Genomic DNA, 18289 nt, shown 5'->3' with positions numbered 1-18289 from the left:
CTACTTCTCTTTCTGTAAGTCCAGTTACATTGTCATCTTGCCTGTGGTTTCAGAGGCACCAGACATTAGTTTATTTAATTTTCTTCTTCAATCAAAAATGCCAGCCTCTGCAAACCATTACAAGCATATGACTTGCTTGAACTTTAGTTTTTTTCTATCCTTGAGTAATCTCTTACATTGTTTCTTTTCCTTCTAATTTTAAATATATATTCTTGATAATGTTTTTGTGCAAAGTTTAAGAAGTAGCACTAAAGCTGTTACTGTATCAAAACCAGAGAAAATAAATAACGCCCTGCTTTAAAAGTTTGCTAATGATTAAGCATTGCTGTAGCCTTACAACTAAACAATTCTGCTCTCAAAATATTTCAAATATTAGTGTATGATTATGTATGCAATCAGAAATTAAATATAAAATGTTAACTATTTTGAATTAGCTGAGTTTTCAGTTCTAATATGAACTGAAAACTCAATGTTTTGGTATTAGATTTCTTAAATAATAAGGTTTTTTTAAAGAATAACATTTGAAAATATTTTCTCCTCAGTTGTCTCATGCAAATAAGAAATAGCTCAGCTGTTTATAAACCTAATGTAAATCACCTGTGGTCTTTTGAAAAATCTGATCCCTTGGGCATAATGCTTCCATTTCTGCAGGTTCTGGTTTCTTCTCATGTGCTGTATTTATCCTAAGAATTAGCATTTATAATATATAAGCTACTTCAGCTTACTCTCAACTGGTTTTGTGGGGGTTTTCTTCAGCTCTGTATTCTTAGAAAAAATGTAGTAAAAAATATTTTTATTAACAATTATTCATTTTGCACCTGGATATATTTGTCACGCAATGTTGAAAGTAGTGATCTGCCTCACCTGCCTCACCAAGACCTGTAGAATCTATATAGAGCAAAAGGACAAATTATTTCAGGTGTCAGCTTGAAAGAAATATAGCCTAAACTTTCCTCTAATTGAGAAATTAGCAATGCTAGCTGTTCTTTCTTAAAGTGAGTACAATTATGAGGCAATAAAAAGTGAGAAGTGTCATTGATGTTTCTTCTCAAATGATTATTAGTTGCTTGTTTTGACGTAAATTGTGCAATTTAGAATTGTTCAAGAAGGTTGCTTAATTTAAGTTACAGTTTGACAGCTTTGATTCAGAATATTTTTGTGTCACTTATCTGTTACAGTGTTTATAATTTGAAATATATTTAGAGATCTTGGTTAAAACAAGAAAATCTATTTCTTTTTTCTGTAGGAAAACTTCTGAAATTTCTAAGGAAACCTGCCTGTACTAATCTGTCCAAAACAGCTACATGCACATTTGGAAATCAGTCTTGTTTTTTAAAGATGAGGCATTACCAATTTGGATTTGTTCCACAAATCTGGCAAAGACATAAAGGAAAAAGAGTCATACTGAGATACTTTGTTTATTGTAATTAAAGAAACTTTAGTCTAACCTCTAAGTGTTAGAAGATATCTGAAAGCTGAGTGTCTGTGAAGACAAATTCTCCTGAAAACTTATTTTCCAGACCCTTGAAATTAAGCTCTTACTTCTTTTTATCTTCAACATAATTTAGAAGGAAGAGTGAGGGGAGAAGGGGTGGGAGCAGGCTGGTTTTGGCAGGACTTGGCTAATTTATTTTTTTAGTATCAATAGATTGAGGCTTCATGAGATAGAATGAAGGAAAATGAGGGACACTGATTAAAAAAAGAAACAATTTCAGGTCTGCAAGAATTGAGATGAAAAGAGGGCCAACAGTATCCAAATATCAGATACTGGTTTCTTCTGCTTTTTTCATTAGTCTAGTTTTTTATAGTATTGAATATTTATTTGACCACATGCCTTTTATGTTACTACTCATTTAAAATGAAGATGGCAGAACTCAGGTAAAAATGATAATATGAAGCCAAAATAAGCTAAGAGAATGAAATAATTTTTTAAGATCAAAGTTGTTGTTCTGAGGATTTTCTCTCACCTACCTAAAAACACTTACAGAATTTAGTCTTACTTAATAAGGGGTTTCCCTTGTTTTATTTATTCATATTATAAATTTTGTGCAAAACTTTCACTTTGAACTTTTTCAGACTATTAGAATAATTATGTAAGAAGGGATCTCTATAGGTCATGTGAACCAATCTTCTGAGGAAAGCAAGTCTGGTCTCTGGGTCATGTTTCTCAGGCCCTCATCCAATAGAGATTCAAAAGTGTCCAAAGATGGGAATCCCACAATCCATCTGGGAACCTGTTCCAAGGCTTAAACTACTCTCACTGTGAAGAATATTTTCCTTTACCCACTTGGAGTTTCTTCTCTTGCCACTTGTGACCACTGCTTTGTGTTCTACCAGTGAAAACCTCTTGGAGGAGTTTGAGTCCATCTCTAATGATCCATTGCAGAAGGTGGTGAATAGGTACGTGTAAGGCTTTCTCTCATCTGGGTGGCTTCTTGTGCATGACATGCTGTCATGATCCGCTTGTAGCGGGGTGTCGTGATGGTTTGTTAGCCGATCCCAAAGTGCAAAAGACAAACAGCAGGGGACTATCAGTTTAATCACAACAAATACACCTTTATTAGGGGCCAGAACAATAAATGCAATAGTGGGGCCAGAAAAGAAATAAAAAGGATAGAGCGAGAGAGAGAGAAAAGGGGGATGGGAATAGCTACCAACACAGGCGAGGTCCTCACTGGTCCGGATGATGGGGATCCGTTTTGTTGTGTTGGGGAGAGTCTCCAAAGTCCTACCTAATCCAGGGGTTCAGTTATAGTCCACAGAGGGAAAAAAGGGGGAAACATGCAGAACAATAAGAGTCTATAGAAATTGCTGTGGGGGGAACAGGTGTATCTACAGAAAATCATCCAGGCAGAACAAACACAATGAAGGATAAGTCCATTGAAGTTACTGGAGAAGAACAGGTCATGTCATTCTCCCCCGCACTCCCTGTGGTAGAGTTCTCAGTCTCAGTCCTTGGGGAGAGGGGTCTTGATCTCTATTTGTCACAGTGGTAATGAGGCAGATGAGGGGTCTTTAGTGAGAGACCACCAGAGTCACCCCAACAGTTCATTCGGCTTAAAGGTGGAGAGTGAAGCAGGAATTGCAGTAGGCCACTCCGTGCTGGGTCGATGCTGGGTCTTCGCCAAGTCCTTGCCAACTCCTTGCCAAGTTCTTGCTGGGCCTCATTGGGAACAGCAACGTAACAGTGCAGCAGCTGCACCTGCACTGTTGCCTTCTCCAAGCCGGATCTGCAGCAGGGGAAGGGAGTTCCTTCTCGTGGCAATTGGCAGGCAAATGAGTGAGGGTCTTCAGACAGTCTCTTACACATGCTGCAGCCTCAATTCAATTGGTTCTGGCAAGCTCACTCCAGTTTCTTTAGTGCATTTTTCATCTGCTGGGGAGCCCAAAAGTGGGGACAGAACTCAAGGAGGAGAGGTTCTTTTTTTTTTTTTTGCAAATTTTGAAGGTAACTGTTTTGTTCAACTCAGCAAAAACAGTGCAGCAGCAGAAGAAGCAGAGCTCTTGGTTATACTCTAGGCAAAAGCCTCCCTAAAATCTCATTAACAATGAGCACAGAAACAAATAAAAAGTTTTGTGTCTGTAAGCTTTAAATAGAACAAATGATCTTCACTGGAAATTAAAACAAAATGTCGTCAGAAAACCCAACCACAATAAAACAACCTCAGTCTGCTTTCAACCTCTGTCTAATGTCACTGGGCTTTTACCACTATTTATATAGTCTCAGATACTCAAGGACAAAGTACTGAGTGATATTTTAGACTGTAATAACTACCAATAAATTGTCCAGCTCTCACTTGAGGAATTTCTCACTTGAGGAATGTTAGGTGGTTGTAAACATAACTTATCTATCAATTTAAGTGGAATTGCTTCCATGAGTTATACTTCTGCATGGCACTATATCTGGGAGTTAGACAGCTTTCAGGAATGAGACAAGGCAGTAGAGTGACTGAAATGCCAGTCCATAGCTCTGTAACAGCATTCATTTAAACAGGGGTCTGAACAGAATTTTCAAATTAAAAGTTCTTATCTCACTGTGCATGCAAGTTACTTGATAAGTGAGTAAGAAACATGAGGGGAAAAAACTATGGTATTGCTCTTCTTTATATTAATGTAAAAAATTGTCCTATGCTTGATAATGGATAGTTTCTCAAAGTCCACAGTGCAGCACAGAACACATGATAATTTTTTCATAAGACCAAAACTAATTTTCTTGAGCAATCATCATTATGTAAGCTGTTATGTGACAACACTTGGATTATTAGGTAGTATTAAGGTTGTACTGAAAGTGAAATATATAAGGAACATTTACTTCAGCCTTCTGATTTTCTATTATGGATGTTTTTCAAAAGAAGTGAAGTACTAAAATTAAGTGTATTCTATGTTAATTGGAAAAATATTTGTAGAATGTATGTTTAGGAGTTTCTAAGGTTTTTGATACACACAGATAAGTGTAAATGCTGCCGTATGTTTCAAGCATTTACAGTGGCAAAAATTTGCTGCATCAAATTTTTCCCCTAAAATTCAGTGACATATTGGAAAGGCGCTCACTGAATTGAATAGCTGTGGATCATGATCTTACTTAATACTTTCCAGGTAGAGAACTTTCCCAGTTGGTGGGGGGAAATATCCCTTAGTATTCTAGTTAGAAAAATACTAAAAGTATTGCAATTGCTGTCTCAAACAATCTTGTTGGGGGACATATTTTGCTAGTCTGTGTCATAGCTGGAGGTAAAACTTGAACATTTTTAATTTATCCCATCATGTTGTGCTGCAATACATGATTAGGTATATTTAGCAGTGGTATCAAATCAACCTTCTTAGTCATCTATGTGCACAAACTGCCTTTTGCTTGGAAAAGGTGTGATTTAAATCCTAAGCAACATAAAGGATGTTTTCAATGCTTTCTTTTTTCTTAAACTTGTTGCTGTTTAGCTCTGTAAGGTGAAGCACAAGCTGTTGTGTTGCTAAAAAACAGCAGGAAGTTTTCAGTGCTTGATCAGAAAAGAAGCATTCAGTTCTTTGGGTAAAATGTAAGAACAGATTAAATCCTTTTCTAAATTATAATCATCTTGAAGGGAACATGTAATTTGATGATAAATTATAATGCAGAATAAAAGGGTAAAGAAGATTTAGGACTGGAATAAACAATAATTATATAATTATTCATACTTTGGGAGTTGCTTGCCTGCAATTTATGGTGTTGCTTTTTTCCCATGCACTCTATCTTATTTCGATTTCCACCATGCAAAATCTTTTTGCACTATTTTGTGTTGTTCAGTGATACCAGCTTTGCTAAAGAGGCTTTCTATTGCATAAATACTTCTTGATGAGATCATAATACTTGGCAGACAATCATGATATTTCTTCATCAATATTTTAATTTAAATCAACTTTTCTTACAGTGATCAAAAAAAGACTAACACTTATCATCCTACTCACTTTAACATGCATGACATGTATGTACAAGTGGCTACATAGGTGTTCATGTTTCCAATAGAGCAAGCAGACATTTTTATATTCAGTTTTGTAATATGTGAAACTTCATATGACTTGACAACATGTATTTTCACTGAAACACAAATAAATATTCAGTCTAAAAAGATATATTTAAAATATATTTACCAAGTGTTGACATAATTATCAATTATGCCACAAAATCTGGAAATCCTGGGACTCATGAGTTAAATCTAAAATATCAATATTCTATTTGTTTAGTTCTGCCCTTTTTGAATTTGCAACTGACTTTTTGGAGCCTTTCTTGGCAGTCATGAAAAAGATCTTCCACACATTAATAAACTATGAAGACAGCTCAGTATATTAAATGAGATTGAAATACAAGTTTTTGTGGACCTATTGCATGTCCACATTTTCTCTGAAATGTCATGTTTTTGTGAAAATCTTACCTTAACAGAATTTGAAATCTTGGCCACGTTTCTTTGAGAATTCTTTATATGCCGAAATTCAGGCTCATTGCTAAAACATCATGTATGGCCATTGATTCCAAATGAAGTTACTTAAAATAAGTATGAATAAGACGTATCAAACCTGGATTTTTGACTTAATCCATGTTATCGCATAGAGACCTTCAAAACTGTCATTGACTAATATTCATGCTATTAGACTTACAATGGTAGTCATATATTTTCAGTTTTGGAATATATTCATTCATAAGTATATATATGCACAAACCCTTAACTTTTGTGTAGTTCATAAGTTTAATTTTCTCTCCACAAGCCAGTGCAGTGAAAGCTTTTAATTTTCAGTGCATCTTCCCTGCTACTCTTTTCAGGAGGCAAGATCTCAATCTTCTGAGCCAAAGCAGCTTTGTCAGTCCTGCCTGAGCTCCTAGTCCCTTGCCTCTTATTTATCTAAGTGTTTTGCTTCTCAGACTTAAAAAGGGAATTTGTTCTCCATCCAGTATTCATGGAGTTACATGTTACTCTTAGAAGGCTTTGCCAGCAATTTCACTGGTATTATTGGTAATATTCTTTCCTCACAGGCTTCCTTAGCACCTCAAGCAGGCTGTCCTTAAATTGACTTGATGGTAGCTGTAATACACTCTGAATGAAAGAAATGTGTGCTGTAAATATGGACAGAATGCAATTATTTGTATATATATAATTATACACAGACATATATAGGTACTTGTACATAAGTTTAGAAAATAAGGTTGACTTTTAGCTCAGAATTTAAAGAACATAACTGTAGAATCAAAATAATCTATGCAATTCAATATTAGGATAATCTATATTTCATTGGATTAGAAGAATGCATTATTGACATTGATATTTTCACATTTTATGAGCTGTCAGGGTTTTCTGGAAAAAAATTTCAGAGCTGTGCTGATGCAGTGCAGAAAATATAAGAATATATAGGAATCAAATAGCAAAAAGAAAACTGACTTTTGCAGCTGTTTTGACAGCATACGGTATGTGATCCTTTAGCCTGTGTTTACATATGAGGTGATTCTAATCAACTTTTGTGAAGTGGTTAGAAATCAGGATACAATCATGTCGAGCTAATAGTTTGCAGCCACACATTTACTAGTTCTTAACGCATTGCAAGATACACTTTTAAAAAAGAGGAGTAAGAAAATTTAACAACCCTAGTTGCCAGCTCTGAAGATCCAGAGAATTCTTCTTCAAGAGCTGAAGAGCAATTATACTGCATCAGACCAAGGTTTCATCAAGTGCACTGTGCTGTCTCTCACAGGGACTAACAGAGATTGCTCAGAGGAAAAAAATAAGCATGTAAGTAAGGAAAAAAGTAAGCATGTAGGCATGCCTCCTGCATGTATCCTCTTAGTATTTAGTTATTTGTAGTTTAGAGACCTTCTGATTTCTCTGTGATTAGTAGCCCTGAAGAAAAACGTTTTGGTGATTTATTCCAATCTCTGCTGAAGCCTGTGTGACATTTAAATGTCCAAAACATGGCGTGGTAAAGAGTTATACAGCTTAACTACAATTTGCTTGAAGAATCATTTCCTCTTGCTAGGTTTGAATCTGTCATGTCTGGACTTCTGTTGATACCCATCACCCTCTGGCAACTCATTACTGTCATCAGCATTCAGATATTGTGACAGTGGGCACTAGAAATTCCTAAGATAGATGAATGAGGTGTTTTATCATAATAATTGTTTTGATTTGTAACATCTGGAATCTAATATCTATATATATTCAATCCTTGTGTGTTTTGGGAGCAGATGTTCGCTGTAACTTCTTTCAACATGCTTCTATTGTTGTCTTTGACATCCTACTGTAATGGACTAAAATAAGCAATTTGGCAACTACCCAGGCCTTTAAATAAACTTTAAGTTGGAGAATCATTACATCTCTCGTGGCGCCAGACCAGCAGCTATCTATATAAATGTTTCTTTTCCTCTTACGCAAGGGTTGTTTTCCCTCTTTTTATTTATTGAAATTGTAGCTTATTTACATTTCATCTTTAAACAAAATGCACAAGAATAATTTTTGCTTTTCAGTTGAACAAAATTGGTAGGTCCTTAAACATAATAAATCCAATCAAAAATTTAAGATGAATAATCTTATCTACTGCTTAGTGGAAATAAGGTGGAAGTCAATGGTGGATTACAGAAAAATATTTGTGGTGAATTAAAGAAAAATATTTGAACTGGACTTTCATTAGGCACTTCTGCAAACAGAAGTAAGAGTTATGAAAAAGATGAGTCTGAATGCCATTTCATGTTATGTCATTAATAGCTATTTTTTCTGTTCTATCAAAGCTTCTTGTACAGTCATAATTATAACAGAAATGTTTGCTATCACCAATGTGGGTTTCTGTATTTTCTTATTAAATTAGGACTTTATTACACTGATTTAAGCGCAGGCTCTCCTGCATATCCTTTTCAAAACATAGTCTGGTATTTTAGTATAGTTATATTCTCAGAATAAAAGTTGAACCTTGGTGTCCTTGCATGAGTTTTTAACCATAATATAGTTTTCTGTTTGCATTTAATGAGGTTCTATATGAACTATTTCTTGATTCTTCTAGTGTATCAGTGGCACAATTCCTGACATCTACAGTTTATAGAGAGATTAAATATCATCCTTGCAAAAAATCATCTGCCAAACTAAAAAGTATGAAAAAGTAGTGTAAATAGTAATAAACATGATCAGCTAATAATGGATGAAGTCAACGCATCAAGAAATTCTTCCATTCTAGACAGATGAAATGCTATAGAATCTAGACTATATATATATTAAAGTATACTCTTGTATAATCAAATACAATTGCTATGTAATTAAGAATTACTGTTAATTATATTTTGGTTCTATACAAAGTTGATCATGGACAATATGTTCTGCCTTAAATATTATCTTCCTTTTTTTAATAGTGTTTTGGCTGGATACAATGGTACTATCTTTGCATATGGTCAGACAGGGAGTGGCAAAACTTTTACCATCACAGGAGGAGCAGAACGTTACAGTGATCGAGGCATCATTCCCAGAACATTATCTTATATTTTTGATCAGTTACAGAAGGTATGGATCATTATTTTCTGTTTCTTTTTAATATCTGGTTTCAAATATTTAACTATTGCTAATGGTTGTTTTTATAATAGTGTTAGTGGAAGTCCTAAAACTAATGATTAACAAGATACTTGGCACAGTACTTATTGTGTGCAAGAATATATTTGTAGTTGTTTTGGCTACCTGGCTTATTGCAATAGTCTGAAAATTATGGGCGTCATTTTGAGGGGATTTTGTAGTTTTAAAAACCAGGTTATTTTTAGTCAGTGCAGCATCCCTTCAGATCATACAAGTGGTTCTCCTTGTCTAACACTTATATTACCTCCACTCTGGTTTTGTATTGCATGCATTGCATTTCATTTTGAATTTTTTATGCAATTGAATGAGTTGATAAGAGAGAGGATGTGCCAGAGTAAACACACTGATTTTTTCACATTTATTATATTTGTGAGAAATTTAATTTTCTTTTAGTGTCTGAAATATTTACATGAGTCAATACAGTCAATTATTCCAGTGCTTTTGTAATTATAGGAGAAAGTGAAGAGAGGAGTCTGGTGTAATTTATATTTTGTCTCTTCATTTATTCCATCAGGCATATGACTCATTAATCTTAACATTTAAGCAAAGCTATTTAATTAAGCCAATTTAAATATGATTTGACATTAGCATAAGTCATTCCACTGTACACTTATGCTCTTTCAGTTGTGTACTACAGAGAACCAGTCTGTTTGCATAAGGGTATATGGCTCAGTTACATTAATATGCCCTGTCTCAGTAAGGGTTAACATGGATAAGTAATTACTTTGGCTTTTTGGAAGTATGACTTTGGCAGGTAAATGTACATAGCATGTGGCAGGTGCACAAAAACTTGCCATTGTGGGGACAGAAATTAAAAAACCCCACATGATCATGTTATCTTTAACCTTCTGCTGCACTCACACAACCTCTGTGGAGGACTTTTGTTGTGGAAAGTGAACAGGTTTATCATACAAACAAAATAGGATGAAAAAGAACTAATATGTTTGTCAAATTCTCGGCACAGAAATACCAGTGTTTCTCACTTCAGACTGGATTTTGGATCAAAAGCTATACTTAGTCACACTTATAGGGCTATTTCAAATTTCCTGCTTCAAAATTGTTTTGTATAATTCCTTTTCTTAGTGGATTTTAAAGGATCTCGTCTTGGTGTTTTATCTTTTCTCTTGCCTTTCTTTTCATATCTTTCCCCTGTTGCACTTTATATCTACAACTGTGGTTTGGAAGCTGCTCAAATAGTGGAAAAGAAATTTGCCTTCTAATCCTAAGTAGGATGAAACAGGAGAAAGTGAAATCAGGGACATGAAATATAAGACTTGTTAAATTCTTGCTTGGACAAAGACAGTGCAATTCAAAACCAAAGAAGCAAAATTGGAGAACTAAATGAGAAGAAAATCAAGCCCTTTGTTTTTAATAACATCTCCTTTTAATTTAGAAATTCTCCTATTTTCATGGCATCTTGTTTGAACTGTTCCTTACTATGTTTTTTACATCCATCTGTAGTGTATCTCTTAAATTATGTCCCTTGAAATAGTGAACTGTCATAACCAATTAAAAAAGCCATGGGAAATAATTATTAAATGAAAGTGACAAGTTATATCTCAAAGTATTTTGCAAAAAAAAAAACTGTCGTGGATTGAAGTGTCAAATTTCAAATGTGATATGAGTGCTTTCACAGTGGTTTTATCTGCTGAAAAGAAGTGATTGATTTTTTTTTTATTCTCTTTTATTTCTTTAATTTTGGAAATCATAGCCCACTATTTTGAGGTTTATGTTGTTTGGATTTGGCTTTGAGACAGGGGAAAATTGTCGGTAAAACTCAGTTGTGTTGAATTACTTTTTGGCAATGTAATTTACCAAAAGAATTGTGATTGCAGAGAACAGCTGACATCATGTACAGTGCTCTAATGTTATGATAAAGAGAATGAAAAGCAGTTTCTAAATAAAATAAATCTTATTTTTGTTGATGTTTTTACTTTTACTTTGTTTTTTCTTTAAGCATAGTCTTTCTATCTATAATATGAGCATTTACCTTATTATAAGAACTTTCTTTTTTAGTGCAGAAGAGAAAAATGTCATGTTGCATAGTTCTGTAAGCAGCTCCCATGTTCTAAATATATACAGACTTTTTAAAGTATACAGAATCAATTAAAAATCCCAGACTAAACTCATGGTAATGGTGGTATTTTGTGGGGGATTTTTGTTTAAGTGAGTTGTGTGTGTGTCTCTATTTTGGTTGGGAGTGCTTGTGGTTTTTTTTTTTTTTCCTTTCTTTTCTTGAGTCCTTATGCATATGGTAACACATAACATGAAAGTATCAAAAATTTAACATGTGTGCCATATCCAGGAAAAGAGAGAAAGTGAGAAAGTGACCTAGAAGCTTTAGAAATAAGTTTGTCTTCTAATCTACGTCTAACTTCTGTTTATAGCACTATTTTTTTCTTATCCAGGATAGCAGTAAAGTGTACACAACTCATGTTTCCTACTTAGAAATCTACAATGAATGTGGTTATGATCTGCTGGACCCAAGACATGAGGCCTCTAGAATGGAAGATTTGCCGTAAGTAATAAATACAGAAAATCATCAAAACCAAGAGGAATCATTTTCATATACCCTATTACATTGTTTAGGGACTTTTTGAAGTTGTGCTGCTGATCTCAGTGTTAATTTAATCAGAATACTTGGTTTTCACAATTTTGTCAATGGTGCCTAAATATTCTGTTATTTTGTGTGTATGGAGGGTAGGGCATAACTGAAGGTGAAAGGATTAAAAGTGTTTGTTGCTTTTATGCAGAAGAGGTCTCTTGCAGCCCCTGACAAGGAGAAGGTGCACTTGTTTTTCTCATGGCAGCCTGTCTCTTTGTATGGCTGTGTGTGTCAGAGACACACAACAGGTCCTATTTCCTTGCAACAGTATGAGAAAATCTCCCTTCTTCTATTTCTTTTCCTCTAAGAATAATTCTAGAATATGCAGTTATGAAATAAGGTAAGTTACAGCTAGAAAATAGGTCACAAGGAACTCCAAAGAAAAATATATTTCCTTCAGAATGGATGGTTGTTATAAGAGTAGTCATTGATCAGACACTAGCACCTACTCATGGTTGGAGAAAAGTAGTTAAAAGTTTGTAGGTCATGAATACTCCAGGTGGTGAAGTTAAAGATTTCTAATTTTTAGGAAATCCAAATCCTAGTCCTCAAGTCTGAAATAATAGTTTATAGTTTGTCTAATTTTTAAATAGCTAGGCAAACATTAAATAGGTGTGAATAAGTGAGTTGTTTACTGGATTCCCAAGTGCCCTGAAATAATGCTGGGCACCATGAATTTTATCACTCAACATGATAGTAACAGATACTAGTAAATAGAATGAAATCACTGCTGATACAAGAGCAGGGAACATACTGAAAATTTTCAACAGGACAATAAACGAAAATCAGTAGAATTTTATTTTGAAATAACTAATTATATTATTAGCATATTATTAAATCATTTTATTTATTAAAAATTCTTGCAACACAATATTTTGTGTTTAAATGGAGCTTTCTTTTTCCACACAGAATGGGGTATCTAGGACATGTATGTACAAAATATTTTTCAAGATTGATCTTTATAGAATAATCTAACCTAGAGATTAGGAAGACAGCAGTTAAATACAAAGTGTGGGACTGGGCTGTGAATTGGTCTAATTGTTTTAACTTCTTTACCTGATAAATGGAATTAAATGTTATTGCTTTATGACACATCAGTGCTATGAGGACTGTGTGTCATCACCAGTGTCTTTAGTTATGAAGTTTAGGATTCTAATTTAATTTATTATCTGCTTCCTGTGGCATTCAGACAAATTTTAATCAGAAGCCAGTTTGAATAATATAATTTAATTCCATGTACAGTTTTGCATGGACAAAAAATAGTAAATCATATGTTATACTTTTCTACTTATTAAATTTAATCCTGTTAAAGTATTCAAGTTTATTGCATTATTAATTTCATTTACTAAGTTATTTGAAATATTTTATCTGAACTAATTCCAATTAACATTTTATAAGAATTAATGTCTTCAAATAAACTGGATTTTAGTAATTTAATTGCAACTTTGAAGCAGATATTTGGGGTCACATGCTCTAGAAAATGTAATCTTCTAAAACTAGGTACTGAATATTTGCTAATAATTGTGATTTATAGAATCATCCAATTAGGTTTATGTATGGTGATTTAATTAAAGAATAACTATGATGTTGTGTGTAAGTTATTTTAAAATGTAAAAGTTGATAGATAATTTGATTGTAAATTAGGACTAAAGCATGCTGGGATAATCATAATTACCTGTAAACTTAGATAGTAAACTTATATACTGTAGGATGAGTTTTAGTAAGATAATAAATTTTTCTTTGCAGAGTAATATTAATAAAGTGCTTTAAGGTTTTACTGTACATGGACATTATTAATCCTACTACATCATGTGCCAATAAAATATGTTCTGTAAACTAAAACTATACCTACATGACTCATATTTAGTATGTGTAAAATTATTTAATTAATAACATGTTTTGTTTATTTTTTTAATATTGTAGTTTGGGGATTCAAAACTCAAAAATATCTAGTGCCATTCTGATCTAAAAAGGGAGTAAAAGCTGTAGGAATGGGTTACTTATAAGTAAATAATAATCACATATTTTAAAATTTAGCAGGTGTTTATCGCCTAATATATATTTATTGGAGAATTTTATGTGCTTAAAACCTCTTAATATTTTAGTGACAGTGAGCAAAATACAAAATAATAATTTTGTTTGCTTTACAACCCATACTTAATGGGAGTATTAAAAAGAATTTATGTTTTTTGTACTTTAAAAGTTTCATATTATACATAATTTTCTGTTGAACTCCACAGTGGATCATCTAAGCTTTAGGCACCATAAAAAGCCAAAGGCAGGATATTCACCCTATGTTCTTGGATAAATATTAGCTGTCAGTGCTCATACTTTCCTAAACATTTAAGATGGACAAGAGTATTGAAAAATGTGTCATTTTGGAAGAATGAGCAAAAAGATTAGTTAACATCATATAATGTGCAGATTGTTCTGGAACAGTATTGCTATCCATATTATTGCAAAAGAAGGGAATGTAATTTGAATGAAAGATATTTACTTCTGACCAGCAAACTCTGTTCTTAGCTTTGTTGCCAGTTCAATTTAAGAACTGAATACAGATAGCATTCAGGTGATAGAAGTTATGAAAAGCTTGTGGATATACTACAGGCTTGTTGATAGTACTTGAAAAATTAGACATTAAAACTGTATTTGTTGCTTAAGGCAAAGGGAATAATAAACATTTTAAAAATTGTCCATTGCATCTAAACATTACATGATTAGACTTGGAATCTCAGCTCCTGAAGTCAAGGTTTTGTGTGTAGCCATACTTTGTATATTCTGTAGACTATGAAATTTTCATCTTAGCACTGCTTACCCATTTCATCTGAGTCTGCCAGATGAGAAAGGAAGAGCTCTCACAAAAACAACCACAAAATCAATCACAAAACAACCACAATCACAAAATAACTTTTCTTGAAATAATTTTCTGACAAATGCATGAATATGGGCCATATAGCTACACATCCATATGTATACATATATAGATTCCTACACAGAATTATGAAGAAATTGAATTTAATATTGACAATCTAATTCTGCTTGTAGCTGTAGAGAATTCCATGTTCCTAGAAGGAAATTGATTGTTTTCAATATATAAACCTATGAAATTATTGCTATAAAATAAAACTGGTAGAAGACTATTTAAATATTTACTGCCACCTTATGTTTTCATGAAAGTTTTGCAGGAGTTCAAATTAGGAATACTTTTCTAAAGTATTTATCTCCAACAGGTTCTTGGTTGCAGTGTATTTGTAATTTATGTAATCCAGTGTTACTGAATTTCACTTTGGTTACCACCTACCACTAAAACTCTTCCTAACATGTTCTTATTTATCCAGAAATAAAAAATAATTTGACACCATATATAACACAAAAGTAAAGATTGAGGTTACAGAACCTTTAGTCAGGAATGACTAGATTTATTTATAGGTAACCAATAAGTTACTGCTATATCTGTCTGATGGCATGTGAAGGCAAACTACAATTAATGGTGTTTTTGCCTTAGAATGACAGTCTAAGCTGCAGTAATTGAGGAGCTACTTGTCAGGGAGCTCAGATAACCATTACTCTGCAGTGATGTGGCCAGGGGAAAATAGAACCTAAATTGCAAGTCAGCAAAAGGGATTGCTCATTTTTATGTGAATGTTCTTTAAAGTCGTCTTTGAGAGGGAAATGTTTAATTTTTAGTATGATGCTGTCTGATAAAATCCCACTTTAAGTTCAGAGCCAATAAACTTCAAACATCAGCAATGATGTCTATATCAACATATGTTAGTAACGTGTAGAACTGCTATGTTCCATGGGGTCAGTGTGAAATAACTTCCCTTTAAAACAAAACCTGGTACTGCATATTGGAAAATTAACTCAAATGAGTTTATACTCTTCTGTTTTTCTACTGCCCTCCAAGGGTTTAAAGACTGACGAGGAAATCTAAAACAACTACTAAAATAGTTCCTGTTTTCCTTAACAAAGAAGAATGCAAAAAAGGCTAAAGGAATAATTTTAAACACATATATATGTATATTTTATTCAGTCTGATTTTTTTTTGATGCAAATAAACCTAATTCTCCCTTCTAGTCTAAACAGTGTTAATGTCAGCTCCTTTTGATGGCTGTACCAACTATGTAATTTGGAAACTCACCACCAACCATAAACCTACAAGATAATATATCTCCAGCATTCTGAGAATTATCAGTATTTTAAAACTTTGAAGGCTAATAATATTATTAATTCACTTTTTTATATGAAATACGTTCTTTCAAAATTAAGAGTGTTCATTGTGTTAGGAGACAGCTAAAAATTGTTTTGAATAATTTCTTCTAAAATTATGATTTTTTAAAATTACAGTTCAAACAAATTACACTTAAAAAGCATACAATAACTTCAGCATGTGAGATATATAGGTTATTCACATCCATGTTTTATGTTGATTTGATTTGTATAAAATCCAGTAAAGCTTCTTAAATGTAACTTTTCTTGCAAGCATTTGAGCAAATGTCAAAATTTATTTGACTTTTTTTTTGTGTGTGTGAGATTATTAATGTTGCCTGCAAATTCTAACAGATTTTGTATGTTTTCTTCGTACATGAATCGCTGATCTCATTGTTTCAGTTTTGATTCCTTGTTCTACATGGTGGGGTGATGGGGGAGATAGAGAGTGCACAGCTTTTTCCAGATGCCAGTTAGAAAGGTTTAGCAATAAATTTGTTGCTAAAACAAATATTTTGATATTGTAACTGCTTTATTAAGATAGAATAAGGGGAGGAAGATAGGTGGCAAGTAAATCTTGCATCCCATCACTTGCTGGGTGCCCTGCATCCATGCAGTGCTGGACAGAGCCTGAATGACTTCCCTATGGCACACTGCACAAGAGCAGTACGGGTCCTGTCATGGAGAGAGGGTCTCCTTTTTGCTCTGTTAAGCCTTTGTATTATTTTCTTATAAGAAAGCAGCTTCATTCTAGAAGGTGTTCTCCTGAGAACTCGGTGAATTTATCTGGCAGCCGAGGGATCTGTGCAGCACAACTCGGGCCTGAATGCCCCACAGTGTGCGCAGCACCTCACTGTGCAGGCTGTGCCTGCTCAGGTTCACTGTTACATGAATCATTAACCCCTAGTATGTAACAGTCTCCAGTCACGTCCATAGCATCCAGAACAGCCAAACTGTGTTTTTGTTGTCTCAAAACAGAATCCATTGGAGACAGTGGGAAGGATTTCCTATCACAATATGATGTGTCAAGCAAACAGTCTGCACAAGCCCTTACTCATCTCATAGTTCTGCCATGTCTCATAAAGGAGATTATGCCCTAAATCTCTACTTGGATGGAAAATCAAATCTGTGTTCTGTTGTGGTGTTGGTAGCTGAATAAATTTGTGACCTTGCCTCTTGAATACATGCTGACTTTGTCCTCTTTTGTGGTATTCAGGGACTTGTACTTTTGAAATATCATCTTTTTGGGATGATATATAAGAGGATTATCCTGACAATTCTTTCCTAAAAGGTAAAATTCCTTACAGCTTTACAAAACATTGCTTATGTGTATCCATTAATTTATTCTCTTCTTCTGAACAGACTCCAAGATGTCTACTTGCTGCTTTTCTCTTTTAACTTTATCCTAAATTTATTTTCAGCTCCACAGTCTCCTCACAATGATGTAGTGACACTATATTCTGCTCATGTATAGACATAGTTGTATATCTTCATATGTTGTTTGCATCTTTATGATTAATTTTTAAATGTTTGTCATGTTTGTGAGATTATTTTAGATTTCTTCAATTCTAAGCCCTAGAGACAGATATAATAATAGGAAGCTTGACTTTTAAAATGGTCATTTGTTTTCCAACATATATGAAGTGGGTTTTTTAATACTATTTATAGTACACAAGTTAATGAAGTAGTATTAATTAATCAAAGGAAGTTTAAGGTCAATGTTTGCCAGTAACAAGAATTAAATAAGTTAAAGCATTCAGTGCACAAGGCTCTCCTGCACTGGTGGCAACTCAGTTCATGCAGGAAAGGGCACAAGTTAATAAGGGTATACACTAATCAGAACTGCTGTGGGCTTTAGTGCACACGCAGATGCAGACAGAATATAATCTGACATTATCAAAAGTTTGATATGCAAGACTACTCTGGGGTTTATGCTGTGAATGGGGAAGTTGAGTTTTGTGGCCTGGTAAGATAAGACTAACAGTGGGAGGCAATAATACTTGGAACAGCAATTGTTATAACTACCAAAGAAGATTTGTGTGTACTTTTATGTGCAATTTTTCTTGAAAAGAGTGAGTGCATTGCAATGTATTAAAATTATTTCTCTACATTCATTTGAATGTTTTGACCATCAGACTCTGAGCTACTCCCAATACTATGGAATGCTGCTTTGATACTTGATTTCATTCTTAGTTTGGGATGGGGTGGAAGGGAAAGTAAAGCAAGAAAAAATCCAATCTCTCTACCTTTGAAGCAACTTGGAGTAATTAACCTGAAAGAACTACCTACTGATAAAAACTCAAGCCCCATACTCCCTCTTGTGGTTTATCTTGAAGAACATGAAAAAAATATTTAAATACTTATATACGTATATATAGGTGTTTATGTATAGATAGAAAATATT

The 18289-nt window shown here is 33.7% G+C and overlaps 1 protein-coding gene across 1 annotated transcript in view; it reads left to right on the top strand.

The window, feature by feature from the left end:
• Positions 1–18289, top strand: part of KIF6 (kinesin family member 6) — a 149702-nt gene that overhangs the window by 5283 nt on the left and 126130 nt on the right. The window contains exons 4-5 of the mRNA XM_077781856.1: positions 8858–9005; positions 11480–11589. Of these exons, the coding sequence (XP_077637982.1) occupies positions 8858–9005; positions 11480–11589 (258 nt within the window). The remainder of the gene's footprint in view (positions 1–8857; positions 9006–11479; positions 11590–18289) is intronic.

This window comes from Lonchura striata, chromosome 3, assembly GCF_046129695.1.
Source record: "Lonchura striata isolate bLonStr1 chromosome 3, bLonStr1.mat, whole genome shotgun sequence".
In the NCBI taxonomy this organism is placed as follows: Eukaryota; Metazoa; Chordata; class Aves; order Passeriformes; family Estrildidae; genus Lonchura; species Lonchura striata.
This window is presented reverse-complemented; position numbering and strand designations above follow the sequence as displayed.